Here is a 24,661-nt window from a genome sequence, read left to right as displayed (position 1 = left end):
TCATCACAAGGCAAGAATTTTGACAGCTTTGGTAATGGCTGTTTCCCCTTTACTTAGACCAGTGTCTGGTCTTGTTGGTACTCCATACATTTTTCTTTCCAGTACTAGGAATTGAACCCAGGGATTGACCCATGCTAGGCAAGCACTGTACCACTGAGCTACATCCCCAGATTGTTCTCAATAAATATTTGAGTAAATTTTAGAATGAGGATAAATTAATGAGGGAGAAATTCATAATGCATTTTAAGGAAAGCAGTTTTAATCCTTTGAATTTGTTGGTATGGAAGGTATGTATGCTATCTTACAAAATGTTTGTTGAATGTTAGTAAATTCTAGTGTGATACCAGCTACCAGGTGGGTGTTCAGCAAAGAGGTATTGAATTAGTCTACCCTGTTCCAAACTTAAGTAATATTTCTTAGGTTCTTTTTTTTCCTTTTAAGTTTATTTGAAATAATTAATTGACATTGCATTTTGCCCTCATAGATGTGATATACGTCTCAGCTGCAGGCAGCATGCTTTGTCAGATTGTTAATTCCCTGCTGTTACTCCCAGTGTCAGTGGCTCGTCCTTTATTGAGTTACCTCCTTGATCTTTTGCCACCACTTGATTGCCTTAATAGACTTCTGCCAGCTGCTGCTCTTTTAGAAGACCAAGAGCTACAGTGGCCTCTTCATGGTAAGTAAAGGCAGTTAAGAGGTTAAATAATACTTCTCAGAAAAGTTGTTCCTCTTGCATACATCATTTAAAGTCTTGACACTTGGATTTTTAGTGTAATCATAGGTATAAGATTATCTTCTAAGACTTTAGAGTCTAAAGTGAGAACTGACTTGAAGCAACCAAAAAAGTTGCTAGTATATGAGAGTTACAAAAAGTATCTTTATAATCATCAGGCTTGAGTATTGGTTCTAAGACTTCTTTTCCTTCAAAATTTGACATAGTTGAAATTGAGATGCACCTTACAATGCATAATAGGAAGGCATTGTTATAATTTATTCAGCACAGTTTTTTCCTTAGAGGTACTTAAAATAATGTAGTCAATATATTTTTGTATATTCTAATCAATATATAATTTATAAAATTTGAAATAAGTATATTATTAGACTAATCAATATAGTAGATTCAACTAAAAAGTTTCATTTCTTAAAACAAAGGTTTTTCATTTTAAATCTGTTTGACAGATTTTGTTTGAACATATAGAGAGCTGATTGAATGTAAAGAATAGAAATTGAGAACCCATCTTTCAGTGCTTTTATTTTTGGGTACTTTGTAGGAAATAATATTTTGATTTTAGATATGGCATTTTAATTCACTTTTTTTATGTGGGCTGGGAAAAACTGGGAATTGAACCCATAGATTGTTTTAGCACGGAGCTACGTCACCAACCCTTTTTAAAAATAAATTATTTTGAGACCGAGTCTTATTAAGTTGCCCAAGCTGTTCTCGAACTTGGAATCTTTCTTGTCAGCCTCCCAAGTATCTGGGATTTTGGAGGTGTACTACCACTCTCAGCCTTGTTTTTTCAAATAACTGTGTTTTAGATTTTTTGATTTCTGTTTTTCTTTATATCACTATATCTTCTTAATTTTAAGTGTCTTCTTCTTCTTTTTTTTTTTTTTAAACTGAAGAACTTTTAAAAACAAATGTACAGGGCTGAGGTTGTGGCTCAGTGGTGGAGCGCTTGCCTACCACATGTGAGGCATTGGGTTTGAGCCTCAGCACCACATAAAAAATAAACAAAATCAAGTTATAAAACAAAAACTAAATGTACAGTTGGGTGCAGTGATGCATGCCTGTAATCCCAGTGACTCAGAAGGCTGAGACAGGAGGATTGCAAGTTTGAGGCCAGCCTCAGCAACTTAGTGAGACCCTGTCTCAAAATAAAAAATAAAAAGGGGGCTGGGGATGTGGCTCAAGCAGTAGCGCGCTCGCCTGGCATGCGTGCGTGTGGCCTGGGTTTGATCCACAACACCACATACAAACAAAGATGTTGTGTCCGCCGAAAACTAAAACATAAATATTAAAATTTCTCTCTCTCTGTCTCTCTTAAAAAAAAGAAATTTCCATACAATTCATTTAAAAAAAAAATAAAAAGGGCAGGTGATGTAACTCAGTGGTAAAGAACCCTAGAGCTTAATTCCCAGTACTAAAAACAAAACAAAACAGAAACAAAATATGCAGTGAGAAAAAGCATAGGTGTGCATCTTAGTACAAAACAATTCTGAATTCAAGTCCTGAAAGCATTAAATAGTACTGTCACTTTAATGGATCTACTCTTATTTTGATTTTAGAGTAAGGTGCTCAAAGAGGAACTAGGAATGATAAAATTTGATCTGGAGAATAAGAACAGAATACATAGAATAATTTTGTGATAGACCATTTTAATGTTTATCTTAAAATCACTGTCTTTATGAAAGAAAATTTTATTTCAGAAAGTTTAAAGAATTTTTTTCTGCATCAGGAAATGAACCCAGGGCCATGTGCATGCTAGACAAGTATTCTACCGCTGAGTTACATCCCCAGCAGAAAATTTTATTTAATAATACAACTTCTCTGAATGCATTTTAAATTAGCTTGGTATACCAGAAAAATATATAGAAAGTATTATAATATATGTTTTCATTATGAAATTATTTTGCCTCATTATCTTATTATAGTATAAAATACCATGAGAAAGCTTCTAAATCTTAAATATGCCAGATAAAGATACAATTACTAATGATTTTGTCTGTAGGAGGGCCGGAAGTAATTGATCCTGCTGGTGTGCCCTTACCTCAGCCAGCTCAGTCTTGGGTGTGGCTTGTTGATCTGGAAAGGACAATTGCTCTCCTAATTGGGCGGTGTCTTGGTGGCATGCTTCAGGGCTCCCCCGTGTCTCCAGAGGAACAGGATACTGCATATTGGATGAAAACACCACTTTTCAGTGATGGTGTAGAAATGGACACACCTCAGTTAGGTAATGTGCTTCTCTGCTATTTTTAAAATGCGTTCTTGTTTGTACCTCTATTAGACATTTCTCTTATTTTGAGTTTGTGAAATAGAAAACTGATATACAGTTGCAGTGTTAGCAACTGTCTGAGACTGTAACTTGGAGCCCACAGAAGAAAACAATTATATCTTGCAGCATGGTATAGTGAAAAGAAGCCCCCTAAACTAAGAAAATGTGGGTCTGGTCCTCCTCTGTTATCTTTTTTACTCATTTTGAGCAAGGTATTTAACTCATAAAAATAGAGAAAATGCTTGATTTATTTTGTTCTGAAGCTTAGGGGTTATAAACTACCTCATAGAATGTAAAGTACTGAAGGAGTACCTGTTGTGACTTAACCATTGCCCATTTTTTCAAATACCCCTCAGATGTGTGTGGCAGTCTTTTTTCTCTCTCCATTTGTAATATCTATGGTCTATGGGTTTTCCTTTCCTGCCTCATCTCCCACTTTTTGTGATAGGACTTATCCAGTACTCCAACAGGTGATCTACTTGTTTTATGTAAGCTTAGTCCTTTAATCTTTCTGGACCTCTGATTTTGAATCTATTAAATAATGAGTTATATTAATCTATATAGTCTTATTAGATCTAAAACTCGTTTCTTGATAAGAGAAACTCTGAGTGTTCACAAAGGAAAGTCTGAAGAAAGGGAGAGGAATTGTGGAAGGGAAAAGGGGAAGGGAGAGAATAAAGGAGGGAGGAGAAAAGAAAAGAAAGAAATCTAAGACAAAATGAGAGAAAGATTCTCCTTTGGGAATTGCAAGTATGAAGAGTAAGATTGAGGGAAGCAGTTAAAGAATTTCTTCTTTTTCCTAATAAGAGTGTGTATTCATCATTTCATTTATGAACCAGAAAGTGAGTTGGACCATGGTTGATGAATACTAGACTGGTCTTTATGATATATTTTAATTAAAAATGTAAAATCATGTGTTGTTCAAGTGATATTTAACACAATGAAGAGAGTTTCATTGCTCTTAATGTTTACCATTCTGATAGTCCCAAATGATCTCCTGAGGAAAAAAAAGTATATCTCTTCCTTCTTCATATTTCTGTTATATTTACTTTATTCAGTTAACTGGGCTTAAATATGAAATCAATTTTAATGTTATTTTTTAAATTAAAAATCATGAAATTATTAAAATGTTCTTGTTTAAATACTTATGTAAAGGAAAAAGTATTATCATAAAGTTATAAATATTTAGTAATTCTATTGTATTATGGGTTAAATTGACTTTTGGGACTTGCCAAAAAACCTTACCATCATTTAGAGCATCATTTTGTGTGTTTTTAAAATAGATGAATTCTGAATGCCAGATGTTGCATTGAAAAGTTAGGAACCATCTGTACAAATATGATTGCCTATTGAAAAATTGTTCATGGTATCTTTGACCTTTCTTAGATGATTTTTAACTGATAATTTTCCTTTAAGTCTAGCAAAAAAGAAAAAAAATTGTCTTGTCTCTTGTCCTATGGTCCCATGTTTCTCACAGAGGATACCATTCCATTTTGAACAAGAGAGTTTTATGTTATACAGGTCTGTGCTGCACATATAGGACATTTTGTATCCCTGACCTTTGTCTGCCAAAGTGCCAGAACTCTTCCCTGAATGCCACATTCTTTAGAGGTAGTAAGTAGGGTGATGCTACCTCAAACTGAAAAACATTGAATGACTTTACCTGGTAGCATCTACTTAAAATGATTTGAAGTATATAATTTCATATATGCATTAAATAAATGTGGCAAGAGTTTATTTGTAGCAGCAAAGTTTATGAGGTTTAAAATTGGTAACTTGAAATATATATATATATATATATATATATATATATATATATAATTTTTTTTTTTTTAGATAAATGTATGAGTTGCCTATTAGAAGTAGCTCTTTCAGGAAATGAAGAACAGAAGCCTTTTGATTACAAATTGCGTCCTGAAATTGCTGTCTACGTAGACTTAGCATTGGGTTGTTCTAAAGAGCCTGCCCGAAGCCTTTGGATCAGCATGCAGGATTATGCTGTTAGCAAAGGTAAAATAAAGACAATAAGGAAGTAAATATGTTGTTGACTTAGATCACTGACTAACATATATGCAATATTTATAGGACTCACCATGTTACTTTTTCATAGGAAAAAGACATTTTATACATAGCATTTTTTTTAGAGAGAGAGAGAGAGAGAATTTTTTTAATATTTATTTTTCAGTTTTTGGTGGACACAACATCTTTATTTTATTTTTATGTGGTGCTGAGGATCAAACCCAGCACCCCGCGCATGCCAGGCAAGTGCATACCGCTTGAGCCATATCCCCAGCCCCATATACATAGCATTTTTAAAGAGTTTCTTTTGACCTTTGTGGAAAACACCCTAGGTGTTTTTTTTTTAATATATATATGTATTCCACTTAAAGGAAACTCTCTATGTAAAAACTAAATTTATGTGATAAATCATTTTACTATTCTATGATGTTTAAATGGAGTCTGTTCAATGGGTATCTTCCCTTTCCAAGCCCTACTTTAATGTGTGCTTAGAAATATAACCTCCAAACTTAATGAGTGTTTTCTTTTTTTAAAAAAAAAAGAGAGAGAACTTTTAATATTTATTTTTTAGTTTTCGGCGGACATAACATCTTTGTTTGTATGTGGTGCTGAGGATCGAACCTGGGCCGCACGCATGCCAGGCGAGCTTGCTACCGCTTGAGCCACATCCTCAGCCCTTGATGAGTGTTTTCTTCATCTATAAAATACTTGACAACTTCTGAATGTTGCTAGAGATAGCAGTTTGACAGTCATGAAGCTGAGGTAGGAGGAAATGAAGAACAGTTCTAGCCAACCTCTCAACTTCAACCCTGTCTCAAAATTTTTTTTTAAAAAAAGACCAGGATGTAACTCAGTGGTAGAGAATCTTCAGATTTAGTCCCTGTACCGGCTGCCCCCCAGTTATAAATTTGAGACAAGGTATACTGTTAAATATAGTACTATGCAAATTATATGGTGGTATTTCAGTTTCTAATATTTTTTAATAAAATTATTTGTAAATTTTTAAAGGATATACTTGATTTCATTGTAGATCCCATTTTCCTTTAAAGATGACTTGTACTGTTTAGAATCACATGTCTCTAGTTAATGTTCTCCATTTTATTCTCTCTTATGCCATCTTTAATTTTCTCCCATTTCTTTGGATTTTCTTCTATGATAAAAATGGTAAAAGTGAACAAAGTTGCACTTTTATTTGGCTATTTCTAAATAAAATGAATGGAGAAACATATTCAGACTTTTTTTCTGGCAGGGGGGTACCAGGGATTGAGCCCAGGGGAGCTTAGTCTTTGAACCATATCTGCAGCACCCCTCCCCTTTATATAATTTTGAGACAGGGTCTTAATAAGTTGCTGAAGGCCTTGCCAAGTTGTTGAGGCTGGCTTTGAACCTGCCATCCTGCTGCCTCAGCTTCCTGAACCACTGGGATTATAGGTGTGTACCATGCATGGCTGTTATTTAGATTTTTTAAATACTGGCAAGAAGATACCTTTGAAAGTTTAATCTCTACACATGGGGCATGGGATGCATGCCTATAATCACAGAAACTCCAGAGGCTGAGGTAGAATGATTACAAGTTCAAGGACAGCCTGGGCAATACAATATAGCAAGAATGCCATCTCAAAAACAGACACTCAGGAAAAAATGTTTAATCTCATCCATTTTGTTTGTGTCCTAATCATTTTTCATTCATTCTGTTGTGTGATTCCTACCAGAAGTGGAAAAGTAAGTTAATGGAGAAGAAAAATTTACTTTCTAAGTTGTGTATTCTGATATTCTGATATTTGTACCATTTACTTAGAAATGCAGTCAGATTTTCTTTTATCTCACACTCACATTGTCATTTGTTACACTGCAATGAGAACTTTTAAAACCTAGATATAAATATATAGTGAGTAAAATCTTACCATTTGCTCTATTGTTTATATTATTACAGCATGAATCGCATACCTGATTAGTGGAGCCATTCTGTAGTGCTTGGAGTGAAAGGAACATAATTTTAATGAAAATGTAATAAAAGAACACATTATTTTAAAAATCACATAGGAGAATAATCCCTGCTAAATTTGTAACAGAGTCAAGGTTGTTACTATAGTTTGCTTTTCAAGATGAGTTTTAGCCTCCTTGAGGAATCCTGTGTGATTATAAATATGGCAGTTTTCACAGTAGTCAGCAGACCCATAGAAAAGATGACTTCTTAAGAATCAGATGTGGATACAATTTTTGTGTGATATAGACTGTCATCCTAAGAGTCTTTGTGGGACATGAGGTTTTCTTAAAATCAGACATATTTGTATAGTCAATTTTTTCACCTATAAAATAGGTAAGTCTAAACCTACATTTTTGACCTAGGCATACATAAATGAAATGGAAAACCAAGGTGTAACATTTTATCTTTTGAGATAGGAGTATTAAGAAGAGATTAAAAAGAAATAAAATTAAGTAGAGTTTGATATTTTCCAAGGATGTTTTTTGTTTGATTTTGTTTGTAAGTAGCACAGGCATTTAGTAAATCTGTTATATGAACAGAGTCTACAATTACTCTGGGGATTAGTGAAAATAAACCTTCCATCTCCATTTGGAATCTACTAAATATAATCTATTTTAAAAGTGCAGTACTGATGTGCCAACATGAAATTAAAGAATGGGAAGAAAAAAACATCTGACTGGTTCTCTTTATCTCATGCTGTAATTTGGGATTCTAATTGCTTTTGCTCATTTCTGTCCAAATGTTGTTTTGTTTTTTATCTACTTTAATGTATTGGGGCTCATAGAACCTTCTTTTATGGCTTTAATTATCAGACATGTACACACATGAATAGTTTATTCAGTGTTCTTATTAGTATGTCCAACAGATAATATTCAAAATGAGACTCCTGATTCCAGCTTCCCACCCTCAAAACTGTTCTTCTGTGGTCTCTCTGTGCCAACTACATTTTATTTATTTATTTCAACTACATTTTAAATCTATTTAGATTCAACTATGACTTCTCTCTCATTCTCACATCACATCCATTAACAAATCCTGTCAACACCTTTGAAATAATATATATGAGCTCTTCCACTTCTCATTACTTCCACTGCTCCACCATCCTTTCTCACTTGCATTATTGCAATAATAACTTTTTTGCTGTCACTATAATTATTCTTCCACTCAGCAGTCAGAGAGCTTTTTAAAGATCTTGTCATTATCTCTGCTCAAAGCTTTCTAATGCTGATTCTCATTTTCCTGTTAGGAAAACCTGGAGGATGTGCTTTGCTCCGAAGACCAATGTGATCTCATCCCTAGCCAATTCTCTAGTGTCTTTTCCTACTACTCACTCTTGTGCATGCACACTTCGCTCCATCTACACTGGTCTCCTTGAGCCCTCTAGCTAGATCCTCTGCGTAGTAACTTTCCTGAGGGGATACTGTTTCTACCTGGCTTCTTTCCTTACTTCAGTTAGATTTCTGCTCCTATGTAGCCTTATCATAAACTTTTGACACCATCCTATTTAAAATAATAATTGCATATAGTACAATACTCCTTTTCTCCTTATTCTATTTTATTTTTCTCCTTAGAACTTATCTGTCATATTATTGTTTTTATTTGTTCTCTTTTACCTGCTGCCTTCTTTTTTTAATATTTATTTTTTTAGTTGTAGTAGGACACAATACCTCTATTTTGTTTATTTATTTATTTTTATGTGGTGCTAAGGATCGAACCCAGGGCCCTGCATGTGCGAGGCGAGTATTCTACCGCAGAGTCACAACCCCAGCCCCAACCCGCTGCCTTCTTATCCTTCTGCCAGAAATCTAAGCTCTGTGAGATTTGCTTACTGTTGTATCCCAGCACCTGAAACAGTATGGGCATTTGTTAAGTAACTGTTTAGAATAAGATGATAAAATTCAAGTGTTGGATGAATAAAATTATTAAATTTACTTCTGAACTGTTTTCTGTCCTTTTAAATGTCAATGCATCATTTTTATTTTCAGATTGGGACAGTGCAACTTTAAGTAATGAGTCACTCTTGGATACTGTGTCTAGATTTGTTCTTGCAGCACTTCTGAAACACACAAATTTACTTAGTCAAGCATGTGGAGAAAGCCGGCAAGTAACTTAAAACTATCCTCAGACAAATATTTGTTCTCATGATGTTAGAAATTAGGTGACCTTTCTATTTTGATTCTTTATTTAGATATCAACCTGGTAAAAGCTTATCAGAAGTGTACCGTTGTGTATACAAAGTTCGAAGTCGTTTACTTGCTTGCAAGAATCTTGAACTTATTCAAACCAGGTCATCATCACGAGACAGATGGGTAAAGTTGGAAATTAATTAATTTCTGTATTTTTCTACAAGCTGTCAGATAGCTCCATATTAGTTTATTTGAGAAAATAGGTACCTTGATTGTTGTAAATGTTCAATAAATGTTGAATAGTTTATCCTAATTAAAAAGATAGAAGTCAAAAGATTTGGCATTCATTTAATGACATTTTTATCAAGTGGAATGGACTGCTAAGAAAGTTTATATAGTCTTATCCTACATAAATAATACTAATTAACAACAAATTGAACGATTAAAATCATCAGAAATATTCTTTTTTTAATGTGTATCAGGCCACATTTGAATTACCCTTTTTTACTTGGGGTGCCAGAAGTTATAAGGGTTATTACCAAATACCTTGGATTGGTAAAAGTTCCAGAAATTATCTTATATGAGAATAGAAAAGTATCAAAAAGGTTCAGTCTAGAAAAGTGAAAATAAAGAAAGGAATCATCACATGAAAATAGGCCTTCTTATGATTTGTTTTCTACTAAAAGTGAAGATTGAAATTATTTATTAAGGATGATCCAGAAGAAATTCTTGCAACAAAAATGAGATATTTTTTAAACTACTTGGTGATTCTGCTAACTTGATCCTGTAATTATAAATATAAGCCTGGGAACATCATCTTCAGAAATACTTACTTTGAAACTTGACACTACAGATGCTTTCCACTCCATCATTTAGTTTTTTTTTTTTTTTCTAAATTTATTGTATAGTAAATTTTGGATATTCACTGATTTAACATTTGTGGATTTGACTATTTGAGAGTGATCTTGAAAGTCCATTAAAAAAAGTGTTAATTATCCATTTTATTGAGGCTCAATTTTGAAATTCACATATTTTGGGGACAAATGACATGTATTATGGAGTCTGATTGCTCAGTAACTCCATCTCTGTCAGATTTCTAAATTACTTACTGGTCATGAATCACAAAATAACTTGTCATGGATCTGAGCATATAATTAAAATTTTTCATTTGTGCTTTATACTGAAATTTGTTAGAGAAAAATTATATTGTTATGGTATTTGTGACCCTCTGAGTACCTGTTTTCAGGACTCTTTCCTCTATCCTGATGATTGCTAGGTAGCATGTCCACAGTAGGAAATAAAGTTAATATTGTTCTTACTGTAATTCTAATTTTTTTGGTTTTTCAGGGGCAAGGTTAAAGAAAAAAGAATACTATTTTAAATTTAGAGTTATTAAACATTATTTATACAGTAGAGTAATATACACAACTTGAGGGAAACAATGGAATCAACATCTTATTCTTTAATTATCTTTTATGCTTGGTGTCTTATATAACATAACTTATTTTAACTTGCAGCCCTGTAGTTTTACAGGTAAATAGTAACATAAATGTGAATCACTTTAGGGCATGGCATTTTAATCAAAATACTGAGGAAGATAACCTATATGTGTTTGTATATTTTGTGTGCATACATATTCTTTCTAATCTTTTAAGATTTATCTAGTATTATCTAGATAATACTTGAGTTTTTGTTGTAAAATTCATGTTATTTTTATATCAGCAATATTTTCCATGATAAAAAGTTAAAGTTTTAGGAAATTTTTAAAAGCTTTTGAAAGATATATTCAGTGTAGTTTCTGATAATTTCTTTAAGATCTCAGACAACCAAGACTCTGCAGATGTTGATCCTCAGGAACATTCATTTACCCGGACCATTGATGAAGAAGCTGAAATGGAAGAACAGGCTGAGAGAGACAGAGAAGAGGGGCATCCAGAGCCAGAGGATGAGGAGGAAGAACGGGAACATGAAGTGATGACAGCTGGCAGTGAGTACATCCTTCTTACTTTAGAGATAAACACCATGACATTCTTTTCCATAGGAAAGCTGACTTGAGAGATAAAGGCAAAGTTTCTTTATGGTTTTTCTAAATGGATCTGATTCTAATGGTGATCTGAATTTGCATTAGCTAGTATTTCAAAGGGGAGTTTAAAACTGCTAGTGCCATTCTGAAGGTTTGGGATTGCATGTTTAGGCCAAAAAGCTCTGGTAATGGGCACGTCAGCATCTGTTCAACTCAACTGCATATATGGAATAAGTCATTGAATAAGGTCATTCAAAATATGTCCTCTGGGGATACCAAGTTGTTGGTCAGCCTTGCAAACCTCTATGTGGGGAGAAACAGAGCCCCCTTTCTGTGCCTGTTAGGTGGACCAAATTATTTTCCATGTGTAATACTTTTAAAACTATAAATTTCAACTACATTGCAATATCAGTAGAAAGCAGGAGTATGTATGAGAATTTCATTGGGTGAGTGAATAAATCTTTTTTTCATAATTTTATATTCCAAGGCTAAAAATGATTTTTAAAGGTAAAATGCTTTCCAAACATTTATTGGTATCATATGAGTGATTTGGCTATTTCAAATTAAAATGTATTTGATCTGTAGCTTAAAACATTATGGCCAGCTTTGCATTTGTTGTTGAGATTGTATGTATCAGTCAACTTGACACTTTGTTATTGATTTATTTCTGTACTACATACTTCTAAAATAATTTTGAGATGTTTCAAAACAAGACTAAAAACCATTTAAACAAGCGAAGAAAGAATCTAAATGGAGAAAATGAGTTTGGAGATAGTGAGGGAGAATAATTATATTTTAAAAATCAAAGTTGAAGGAACTTTTGCAGTTGAACTTAAAACTTAGTGTAAAATTCTTGGAAGCAAAGGCCAAAGAGGAAAACATAATAATAACAAAGCACAACCCTCAATTACAATAAAAGAATGTGTAATAGTCATCGGAGGAGTAATTTTTAAAACTAGCTATGATTTTTAAGCATTTATGTAAAACTGGGTCATGTACATTAATTCAATTCTCACAACAGTTTTATGAGATAAGTTCTAGTATTACTCCATTCTAAAGATAGGTGAACTGTGGTTTAAGGAGACAAAATTATGTACCTAGGGCTACAGTTAGTAGTAACTGGAGTAAGAATCAAATCTGCCCAAAATTCTAGTGACTTTTAACTACTTTCACTGATTTCTTGCTCTGGATTCTGGGAGGGTTTGTTGCTTTGATTTTTATAGAAGTAAAGGACTTTCAGCAACATAAAGAAAATGTTGTCAGAATATATCTATATCTATATCTATATCTATACACAGCTCCATTTTTTAAGTTTGTACTTCCATAACAACAGGTGAATCTAGTATTTTACTAACTTTTCTGCCTGGAGTCCCCATTAAGAATACTACTTTTACACTAAATTTGAGCAAAAAAAAATATTTAGTTATTGTGGAATGAAATACCTGCCACTGCATTGGAATCTTGTTAAGCTTCATAGCATTTTACACTTGTGAATTGGGGAAGGGCTGGTATTATCAGATGGACCTTTCAGGGTGATACCATCGGATTCTGGAGGCAATCTTGCCCATGTATCATAACCAGACTGTTTCAGCAAAGACCCATGCAGTTGCACTTATTTAAGTGTTTAAGATACAGCAAAAATGTAGATATAAGGCATTATGTGAACTTTGGAAGGAGAGGAAGTTTTTTATATTATTTAATTTTTTCCCCCATTTCCTTTGTAACCTGAGGTTTTTCATTCCAAAGTCAGAACAGAATAATCACTTGTTTTAAGCTAAGTTAGTGCTTCACGGGCTTTAATGGACTTTAAAATCAGTGGGAGGACTTTTTAAAACAGATTGCTGGGTTCTACTCCTAGAATTTCTGATTTAGGAGATAAGGGGTGGGCCTTATAATTTGCATTCCAAACAAGTGCCCAGATGCTGCTGCTGCTGCTGTTCTGGGACACACTTTGAAAGCCACTTACATTGACTCTTTTTTACTGGAACTAGGAATTAGGTTAATACCACAGCTGATTAACAATAGAAAAGCATATAAGTTTTATTGGTTTTACATGTTCATGGGTATCTTCATAAGAGTGTGAAGTCTTAAAAAAATTACCAAAGCTGATGCTTTTATACTTTTTAAACTAAGAAAAATACATTATAAAGGAACTAAGACAAAAATGACATCTGGACTGGGGGAGTAAATTCTGGAGACTTTACTAAGAGATACTAGAGGAGGCAGGGATTGCAGAAGCTAATGGAAGATAAGGATTACTTCAAAGAGTTTGCTTGTTCAGATTCTTTGCAGATCCAATTATCAGTCTCTTCTAATTAGGGCTATTGTCTGGCCTTGGTATGTAAAGGGCATCTCTTCCAAAAGACTCTACATGGCTTTCTGCATATAGGAAAAGACCTGCCAAACGGCCTTTTCTGAATTTATAGTTCCTTAAGTGATTTCAACTTACAATAATCAATATACCTATTTGGCGTGTTTTAAGATAGCATGTACCTTACTTTTTCCTGTACTTAGCTAAGTTGTATAAAAACATATGAACATTTCTTATTTAATTTTGATGAAAAATATAATGTTTAATATATTTTTTTACTTAACTTTAAGTTACTATGCTGTATTTAATGTCTGAAAATAATTTTTCCCTCTTTCAGTAAGTTTTTGGTCCAAACTTTTTGACTATTTTTGTTGTTATTTTCTTTGCTCTTGTCTCCCATGTGTTAAGACCTTGTTTTTGTGTTGCATGTTACAGAAATCTTTCAGTGTTTCCTCTCAGCCCGTGAAGTAGCTCGTAGCCGAGACCGAGATAGAATGAACAGTGGGGCAGGGTCTGGGGCTCGAGTTGATGATCCACCTCCTCAGTCTCAGCAAGAGCGAAGGGTCAGCACAGACCTTCCTGAGGGTCAGGATGTGTATACTGCTGCCTGCAACTCTGTGATCCACCGGTGTGCCCTGTTAATATTAGGAGTAAGTCCTGTCATTGATGAGCTTCAGAAGCGAAGGGAAGAAGGACAGTTGCAGCAGCCCTCTACCAGTGCCTCTGAAGGGGGTGGACTTATGACCAGGTGGGACTAACTAAAAACTTAAAACATCACATTCTTCCCTTTGTTACTCTACACATCAAAATGGTTTATTCTCAAAGTTACAGTGTTCTGAAATTAAAGACATGGAAGAGGAAATACAAATTGACTAAGATTACTTTAAAGTAACCTAAATAGTGATACTGGTTCAGCATAAAATATAAATTTCTGATTAAATGAAGAAGCATAAGTTTTCATGTATATGAGTAACAGGAGTTGAAAACAGTACAAACTTATTTGCATCTCTATAATTTAGTGTCATGCAAATTATTACAATTGATATAATTGGTAAGGGCTTTGTGTTTAGACAAGAGTTAGGATTTCCCACCAGCAGACATAACTACTTCTCACTTGTATGTGTGTTTAATATCTCTATGCTGTCAATTCATTCAATTTTACGTTCACTGACAGTTCCATATCAAAAAACTTTTCTTTTGCATGCGGGACAGGAGTGAAAGTCTGACTGCAGAGAGCCGGCTAGTCCATGCAAGTCCAAATTATAGACTGATCAAATCGAGGAGTGAATCTGATTTGTCGCAGCCTGAATCAGATGAAGAGAGTTATGCACTGGTAGGTATAGATTAAGTGAAGAAGGATTTTTGTTTTCAATGTATAGATCCACAAGGCTTTTTTAAAGATTAATTTGTGTTTATATTAGATATATAAAAAGGTTTTTTTTAAAGTTTAATAGAAATGTGATTAACTATATTGCATAAATATTTACCACCTATATATTAATGATTTTTGTCTTTAGTCCTGACTTCTTAAGACTTTCCTTAGCTCTAGGCTCATACATTTGACTTTGATGGGCATTCCACTGAATGTATCAGGCTACCTCAACTTACCCTGTTCAAAAGTGAATTCATCTTTTTTGCAAAGCTGCCTCTCTCACATTCCCTATTTTACTAGCTGATACTGCTTATTACCTAGGCTGGAAATCTGGGATCATCCTTGACTCTTCTTTTTCATATCTCTTTTTTTTTTTAAAAGAGAGAGAGAGAATTTTTTAATGTTTATTTTTTAGTTTTCGGCGGACACAACATCTTTGTTTGTACGTGGTGCTGAGGATCGAACCCAGGCCATACGCATGCCAGGGGAGCGCGCTACCACTTGAGCCACATCCCCAGCCCTTTTTCATATCTCTTGATCTTATCATTCCCAGCTTCCAACTCAGAGTAGTCTTGAAAAATTTACCCTTAATATTTCCAGTAATGTCCTCTTCTTCCCTCTTAGCACTGCTCTGTCTCAAAGTTTCTTTATTTTTTATTTTTATTTTTTTTTGCTGGGCATGTGCAGAAGACTAAATTGGTTGCCTACCTCTTGTCTTGTGTTCCTCTTCCACATTTCACTATAATAATATATTTAATAAGAAAATCTGTTTATAACTCCTCTACTTAAATTTTTTTTGGTAGATATCAGCTGCTTATCAGAAAAGCTTCTGGACATGAACTAAATTAATTAATATTAATTTAGATTAATATTAATCAAGTAACATGTTGATTTACATAAAAGGTGGGAAGTAGGATAAAGATATGCTATAATGTGACTGATTAAATAATAAAGTGAAACTTTTAAAAATTGCTTACATTTTAGGAGCTTTGGACTTGGAGTTGATAGCTGGATTTTCATTTGTCTATTCCTCTGCCTTATGTGTGATTTTCTATGTGCTGTGACCTTTCTGGATTTTAATGTCTTGAAGATATTAGTGTGTGTTATATTTTATGACAATGTGTCTTAATCAAAGAGTCCTTATCTGAAGACAATTGAAGAGTGTATTCAAGCAAGTTTCATTTTTATTATGATGTTTTTATTTGTTACCCCCATGATATTTCTGTGTACCCACTTTGTATTCCTTGTCTTGTTATATAGTGAGATTCTTCATCTTTCATTTATTTTTCCAATCTTGTCAATCTCGTTATTGAGTCACCCATCCTTGTGTGTATTTTAAAACATAGATCATTTCACTTCTCTGATCAAAATTCTGCAATGTCTTCACTTTTTCTTAGAATATAAATCCAAGTCCTTATAGGGTCCTACAAGGCTCTGTGTGATCTGACCCCACTACCTCTGATCTTCTCTTTGGCTTCCCTCTTTCTTGATGACTCTCCTTCTGCCACCTTGGACTCTTGGACATTCCATGAACATACTGCACAAGTTCCCCTTTTGTGTCTTTATGTGACTTTTGTCTTCTGGCTGGAATTATTGTCTGTGCAGCTAATTCTCTTGCTTTCTTCTTAATGTTATTCTTCAGTGCAGCTTACCCTATTTAAAATGGTAGTTTTCCCTCCCTTTCATATACTTACTCCCTGTCTCCCTTGTCTTTCTCAGTTTTTACTTTTTATATTCATTGAGCAGTTTCTGTTAGCCTACACTAGGATATAAGCTCTTCAAGGACGGACTTTTTTTTTTTTTTTTTTTATTTGCTGCTGGATCCCAACCATCTGCAATAGTGCCTGACACATAGTAGGGAGTTAGGAAATAGTCTTTGAATTTATGAGTTATATACTAATCTGTTTTGGCAAATTTCTATGTCCATTAAATCTTTTGTCTTCATTATTTCAGGTTCTTTTTACCCTTTTTCTGACTAGGAGTTCTCACACTGATCTTGCTTTTTCTAGTCTTTCCTTAGACACTGCTACCTAAGATAGAGTTTTTGAAAACACATACCACCAGCAACAGCAGCAGAACCCCTACTTGTGTACTATCTTTCTACTCAAACTTTCAGTGACTCTGTACTATCTACCTAGAAATCAGAGATTCTGGAAACACCATCTGCTTTCTTTTGGAGCCAGTTTTACCCTGTAGTAATCTGCACTTTTGCCACAACAATTCATCTGCCAGACCCCAAATGTATCTCTTGAGCCTCTGCCCAAGTACCACTTGCCTTAAATGTCTTCTAAGTTTCCTTGTAAAGTCTGCCTCTCACTTAAGGACTGGCTAAAATGTCAACTGGTCAGGAAGCTTTTTCCCAAATTACTCACAGTGACTCTGTAGTACTTCCATGACAGTTTGTTAGGACCTCTAATAAGCCACTAACAATTTTCTCATGTAGGACTTACTTATAGAAGGACTAGGGTTTTTTTATGTTTTATGTTTTGCCTTTGTTATTTCCTACATTGTACTTTACATATTATGCATGATCATTAGTTTATTTGAACTGAAATGAAAAATAAAGGAGAATGGGTATAGTTGAAGTGATATGCTTTTTGGAAACAAACAATGAAATCTGACTTAAAATAGACTATGTAGGCTGGGGTTGTAGCTCAGTGGTAGAGCACTTGCCTAGCATGCATGAGATCCTGGGTTTGATCTCAGCACCACATAAAGATAAATAAATAAAATAAAGGTATTAAAAAAATAGACCATGCTATAGACTTTGACCTTGGCAAGACATTTAACATTTGAGTTTCTTTATCTTTGAAAGGTGGAATAGTACCACCTGGTATACTTGCCTCAACTGTGCTGTTGTGAAGAATAAGTTCAGTAATACAATTTAAACATTTTAAAATTTTAAATTAGGGAAGAAATATCAATGTAGGAGGCTTGAGCTAGATTTAATTGCTGATTGTTCTTTAGGGTTTTTTTTGTTGTTCATTTAGTTTTTTAAAAACTTTCAAAATGATTAATAACCATATTTAAAAAAAAGATTGATTTGGGCTGGGGATATAGCTCAGTTAGTAGAGTGGTTGCCTCGAATGCACAAGGCCCTGGGTTCAGTCCCCAGCACTGTGTGTGTGGGTGTGCCTGCGTGCGTGAGTGCATGCGTGCACACACACAGATTAATTTGTGAATGGAATAAAAAATGAATGCCACAGAAATGAAAAAAGTCAAGAACTAGAGGGAGAACAGATTCCGTTGCAGATAAAGGGAGATCCGGGCTGAATTCAGCTTCCAAAAGGCTGGGGAAGATGAGTAGAGCAAGCACTAAGGGCAGGATATATATTATCCTTCTAATACTATATAAGGCTTTGTAAGATTAACATTTTTATTTTTGATAACCAGTACCTTGAATTACTCTGAATTGTTAGTGAATGAAATGATTTTTTAAATGACTGAAGTTAAGCAGTTCAATGCTTAAACTGCATTAACTCTCTTTTCTAAATTGCATTATATAAATTATCTATTTTCCTTAGTAAATAGAGAATATCAAACCATTTGATTGACAGAGATCATTCTTATCATCGTTTCTTATTATACCATCTAATCTCTTACCTAAGTCCCTCATGTCTCAAAGGATTTGATTTAGCATATAAGATCTGGGCATGGTGACAATTATCTGTAATCCCAGGAACTCTGGAGGCTGAGACAGGAGACTTAACAAGTTTGAGGCCAGCCTCAGCAGATTATCAAGGACCTCAGCAACTTAGTGAGACTCTTTCTCAAAAATAAAGAATGAAAAGGCCTGGGGATTTAGCTCAATAGTAAAGTGTCCCTGGGTTCAATCTCCAGTACCAAAAAAAGAAGGGGGAAAAGAAAAAGAAGAAGCATATAAGAAATATTTTATAAAAGGATAGATTAGGTGAATAAATTAGGGCTTTAAAATAAAAAAGGCAAGCCAGAAAAAAAAATAAAGGCCTAGATAAGATTTGCATATTTGAGCACACATGGTATGGTGTTCTGCTCAAGGTATGCTACCAAACAAAAAAAAAAACATAACATGGTAAATGATCCACACTGTCTAAAAGGTAAAAACAACCCACTTGTTCAAGAGAAACAGTTATTTCTGGTTTTGAGGCCTAGGCTTGAGTTCTTCTTGAGCAAAGGTACTATGTGAGGAAAATATTTTATTTCATGACACCATGATGCCTTCAGGAGCTATTTGGTTTATCCACCATGAAATGAGAATATGTTTATTTCTGTTGGTGTATATGTAGACATGTGAGTAATAACAAAATGTGTTTTATCTACACATGGGATACATGTATCTGTATGTATGACAAGTGAAGATTTCCTATAATGAAATTTCCCAAATGGATCTGTTTTGTCACTTCTATAGATTTACTTCTTTGATACCAACTTTTCTGATTGTGTGAGAGTACAATTAAAATTGCTAAGATCATAATGTCAGATGCATAAACTTAAACATATATTTGATTAGCTAAATATGTGGACAGAGTAGACAGATGTTTTACATCTTCCACCACCAGGCACACAGAAATATACTTCTTCCTGAAAGCTTTTACTGTTGTATTAAGCTGTCAGCATTTTCACCAATTTGAGATTTTTCTATTTTAACAGGTTTAAAAAAATATTTAAAAATCTTCTAAAATACTACCAGATGCTTAGGACTATGTATTTTTATGTTAGTATGGATTAATCAGATAGTCTTTAAAAACATAGCCAAGACTAATGAAAGTTTTAAAAAGAAAGGAAAGGAAAGAGAAGGAAAGTATAATTTTATAAAAAGGTTTTGCTGTAGGGACTTTAGGTAACTAGAGAGTATTAATAAGATGATACAATGACTGAAAGAGAAAAGATAAAAGATTCCAAAAAACTGTATCAACAGAAAAACTTCTGTTAATTAATATGCACCTTGATTTTTTTTTGAGTTAGTATCTGAGATATTATGTGCTTATGCTTTCTTACAGCTGATTATGGTGGATATTTAGAGACCTTCTGTTAGTCTGACTTGATTCGTGAATAATTGAACATTGCTATAATTATATATGTAGGTGTAACACATACATATGTATTATTCTCGTAATTTATTAAATCTTAAAATGCTTTTCACACCTAAAATATATTTATTTTTTATTTTTAATAGAGTGGCAGACGAAATGTTGATTTGGATTTGGCATCATCTCATAGAAAAAGAGGTAAGCATTAAGAAAAAACCATTAAAATCTGATTAAAGTAGATGGCTGTTTTTATATCTGATGTATTTAGATTTAATTGTCCTTGAAATGCAATTGCCAAAAAATAATTTAGAATCATTTTTTTAGAAGAGTTAAAATGAAGACCATTTTCTTTAAATATATGTCCTTCTAACATCTTCATGCACTTTTCAAAAAAAATTCACTTTTAAAAAATCCTTAGGAATTCCATAAACAGCATTCCATTGCAGGGAGAGGATAGTATGTACATAATTTCACATGTTTTAACTTAGTGATAGAGTTTGTATAGCTTAATTTTTAATATTTTTATTGGTGTGTTATAATTATACATAATAGTGGCATTTGTTGTTACATATTCATACTTGCACATGATAGAACAATATAATTTGTTCAGTATTGCTGTAATTTAAATGGTGTTACAGGACTACTCTTTGCCCCTTTCACAATGCAAACAGAAAGTTGCTAGTTTTTTCTCTTTTGGCTTCTTAATTTAAAGCATATAATAGATTAACTGATGATTCAAAAAAAAAGAAAGTAACTTTACCACAAGGAACAACTTTTAGTGTTATCAAGAAGAAATTCTTATCTTGATGACATTGTTAACTCATATAAGCAAATAGAGCAAAAGAACAGAGTTTTAGATAATATAAATCTGAGGATAACTAAAAGCTCTCTTAAGTATTATTTTCTGTTAGCTACGACTCTTACTTAAAATTGTTTATACTGTGGTTGTGAAAATGTGAAATGTTAAAATTTGCCACAAGTGGCAGTTTTCTAAAAGCTAATGAAGAAAACATGTGTTCCATGATATTAAATAATTTGTGTTTCAAAATGAAATCTTCTTGATAGCTTTCCTGGCACGTTGTTAGGTTTCTTCCCCATAGTGATGGGGGGAGGGGGGAAGAAAAGTAAAAGAGAAATGAAGGAAAACTGAGGAATGAGGGAAAGAAACTAATGATTTTCTTCTCTTTTGTATATGTAACTTAGAAGAAGAGATGTTACTTCTGTAGACTAAAATTGGGCAATATTTTATATTTAATTCCAACTATAATACAGAGAATGATTTTTCTAAAATGTTAGGAATAGTAAGAATCAAAGCTGTTGTTAGTCTTTTTGAGATTGTAACATATTAAAGCTCCTGGGTTTCTAAAAAAGATCACAAAGTATTTTTTTAAAAAATTTTAATGTTTATTTATTTATTTTTTAGATGTAGATGGACACAACACAATGCCTCTATTTTTATGTGGTGCTGAGGATCGAACCTGGGTCTCGCCTGTGCTAGGCGAGCGCTCTACTGCTGAGTCACAATCCCAGCCCACAAAGTATTTTTAATTACAGAGAAATTATATTAATGTAACGTACAATACCCACTTTATTATTTTTTTAACTATGAAAATTGACAGTTCACTTGATTTGGGAATTAAATTTTTGAAACAACCTTTTCTAATTTAGTTTAGCTCAGGTGACTGTTGCTAAAAATTCCATGTTAGTTATAAATGCATACCATTTGATAGTAGAGAGAAAATGGTTGCAGACTTGCTAACTACCATAAGGGATCTAACCTGTAATTTAATAAGAGTGCCCTGTTAATCGTATTTATACCTATAAGTACAAGTCTATGGGCTACAATTATTCTTTGTTCTTGAACCTTTATAATGATTATGAAAATATAAATTTGAGATTTAATCCCTGTTAACTGTATTGGCATGTAGCAACATGATATCTTTTGAATAAGCAAATTGGCATCTTTTTAAAAAATGTTTTTTGTTGTAGAATACTATTATTTAAAAAAAATTTTTTATGTAGCACTGGTGAGGATTGAACCCAGTGCTTCACTTGTGCTAGGCAAGTGCTCTGCCTCTGAGCTATAGCCCTAGGCCCTGCAAAGTGACATCTTTATCTTCAGAGTAGCCTAAGTAATTTGAGTGTGGATAAGTTAGGAGGAGGGAATATAACATTTTAAACTACTGTCCTAGAGTTTCTGCCTGTTCACATCTCTAAACAATTATCCTAAAACTAGGTATAACCTCATTGTAGTTCTAAATAGATATACCTAAATTAAGTCATTAATTTCATTAATTCATTTAATTAAGTCCATCTTCTTCACAAAGCTCAAGGTGGTATTAGTACCTATTAACCTGTTGGAATTTGATTTTATTTTGCTGAAAACAAAAAAGCAAATAGAGGACCTCATGGAAAGGTTTTGTTTTGTTTTGTTTTGTTTCTCTTAAATACCCATTTAGAAAGTTATAATGGAGAGGCAAACTGTATATTTTCACTGTATCACTTAATGTAATACCAATTTATTATAATAATCATCCCATTTTAATATTCTTCCAGAAAAATTTTGCTGATGATTTTGATCTAAGGACAGGTAAAAGTAGAAGGTTAATAAAATAAATAAAAAGTAGGAAGGTTAATAAAAATAGTTACTTTTCAATTTTATAGAACCCTAGAATTTATAGATTAAACAATGAAAATGTACACTGTACCTTTTCTTTTTCTTATTATAATGAATTTCTTTTTTTAATGTTTATTTTTTAGTTTTAGATGAACTCAATATCTTTATTTTATTTTTATGTTGTGCTGAGGATCGAACCCAGTGCCTCATGCATGGCAGGCAAGCCGTGCTACCACTTGAGCCATATCCCCAGCCTCAAACTTTTTTTGTTGTTATTGAAGACCTTTATTTTATTTATTTATTATATGTGGTGTTGAGAATTAAACCCAGTGCTGCCACAGTCTGGCTGGACACAAAATCACAAGCCACTCACAGCCTTGTAGATTCAAACAGCAATTCTTTATTCCCAAACTCTCACCAGCACTCTACTTGCTCATTCTGGGGAAATCCACAGGCACTCTGCATCCCAAATACTCTCTGAATCCCAAGGAGCAGGCGGGCACCTGAGGCAGCAGGATACACCCTAAACCTGGACCCACCCTAATCTAGCAGGATCCTCCCTAAACCCGGATCCACCCTGGTCCTTGAGCAGGGTCACCTTACTCAAACAAGCCCATTTCCACAATGGAGAGTCCTCCCTCTAAGCAACATGGGGTAGGCTGACAAGGAAATTGCCATGCGTCATTCTTACTTAGCTATGGCTCTCAGCACAGTGCTTCATACATGCTAAGCAAGTACTCCACCACTGAGCTACAACCCCAGTCCTATAATGAATTTTTTTCTTTTAAAAAAACATTGAAAATACATTTAGAAGGCTATACTTTCAAAGGAATTTTTAAAATCTTGTATATTTAATAATTGCCCTTTGGCCACAGTAGTTTGTTTTTGATTTTGTGTTTTTCATGTTTGTTTGTTTTGCTTTAAATGGTGGTAAAATAAATCATTCTATTTTTCTTTGAGCAAATGAACCTGCCAAGTCTTAAAACTGGGGCCAAATTGTTAGGTGTTCTAATTCTTATGTGAGCCATGAAGGACAGATAACTGGCCAAGTGAGAATTCTTTCAATATTTTGAGGAAGAAATGTACAATTTTTTCTTCACATAACTTCTGTTTTTATTAATTTCAGTGGTCCCAACTTAACTAAAAGACTGATAAAAGGAATAGGAGAGAGATGACAAGGTTTAATTGTATGTTGTTTACTGAAATTCAATGGGTGTATAAATGATAGTGCTTATATGAATGTTTTCAGCTGCTCTTATCATGCCTCTAAAAAACTCCTTGAAAGGATATATGGACATTCTCAGTATTTGGCATTTGGGATACTAAAATTTGTGTTATTAATCCATGATTACCTCCTTTTTTACCTCTTACTCCAGCTAGCTTATCATCCAAGAAAGCAAATGTGGTAGAAAGCAGCAGAGCAATGTGAGCAAATACTTTCAGCTTGGTGACCTTGATCAGCTTTTTAGAGGCATCAACACTAAATTCTAGGCCAGGTGCCCATAGTTACAGCTATCTGAGACAGGAGGATGGCTTGAAGCCCAGGAGTTTCATACCAATGAGGACAATTTAATTTTCATAAAAGCTATCAATGTTATTGAAAAAATTTGACAAATTATGTTGGTATTTGGTAATCTAATAAATACTTAAGAGAATTACTGCTGTTGAGCAAAACTGAGTTGCTTCTTCACAGAAAGACAGTACCTTTATGCAAATACTTGATTTTAGTTTTCATACTTAAGTTGATGCTGTGAAATGAAAAATACTGGGATATCAAAGCAATAATTTAAACATTATTAGAAATCTTCTAAGTTAAAGTATGGTTTGATTTTCCCCCAGGTCTTTAAATATATAAATATAATAGTGTTAAGATTGTATTGCTGAAATAATACTAGAAACGTTTATCAACATGCGTGTTTCATGGTAAAAACATTTATGGGTGAAATGCTGTTTTATCTGTGCATTTCAAATTAGATTATCTAAAGAAGAGCAAATGTAAATATTATCTCCTGTATCAAATTTCTCCTTTTGTTTTCTGATTCTTGTATGGTAGTGTATTTACTCCTTTTTGGCCAGTTGAGCCCCAGAAAAAAGAAGATCTTCAAGCAAGTACATGATGGCATGTTTAATTTTTTTCCCCTTTTAGCTTGCCTACATATTTTATGATTTATAAAGTATGTATTGCAGCTCTGCCATGTTCA

General features: G+C 33.6%; 1 protein-coding gene across 1 annotated transcript in view; it reads left to right on the top strand.

Annotated features, from left to right (window-relative positions):
• Positions 1 to 24,661, top strand: part of Herc1 (HECT and RLD domain containing E3 ubiquitin protein ligase family member 1) — a 191,842-nt gene that overhangs the window by 85,699 nt on the left and 81,482 nt on the right. The window contains exons 17-25 of the mRNA XM_026384846.2: positions 485 to 676; positions 2,733 to 2,954; positions 4,833 to 5,006; positions 8,988 to 9,102; positions 9,191 to 9,311; positions 10,944 to 11,115; positions 13,898 to 14,210; positions 14,675 to 14,795; positions 19,990 to 20,041. Coding sequence (XP_026240631.2) covers positions 485 to 676; positions 2,733 to 2,954; positions 4,833 to 5,006; positions 8,988 to 9,102; positions 9,191 to 9,311; positions 10,944 to 11,115; positions 13,898 to 14,210; positions 14,675 to 14,795; positions 19,990 to 20,041 — 1,482 coding nt within the window. The remainder of the gene's footprint in view (positions 1 to 484; positions 677 to 2,732; positions 2,955 to 4,832; positions 5,007 to 8,987; positions 9,103 to 9,190; positions 9,312 to 10,943; positions 11,116 to 13,897; positions 14,211 to 14,674; positions 14,796 to 19,989; positions 20,042 to 24,661) is intronic.

Source organism: Urocitellus parryii, chromosome 6, assembly GCF_045843805.1.
Source record: "Urocitellus parryii isolate mUroPar1 chromosome 6, mUroPar1.hap1, whole genome shotgun sequence".
Taxonomy (NCBI): Eukaryota; Metazoa; Chordata; class Mammalia; order Rodentia; family Sciuridae; genus Urocitellus; species Urocitellus parryii.
This window is presented reverse-complemented; position numbering and strand designations above follow the sequence as displayed.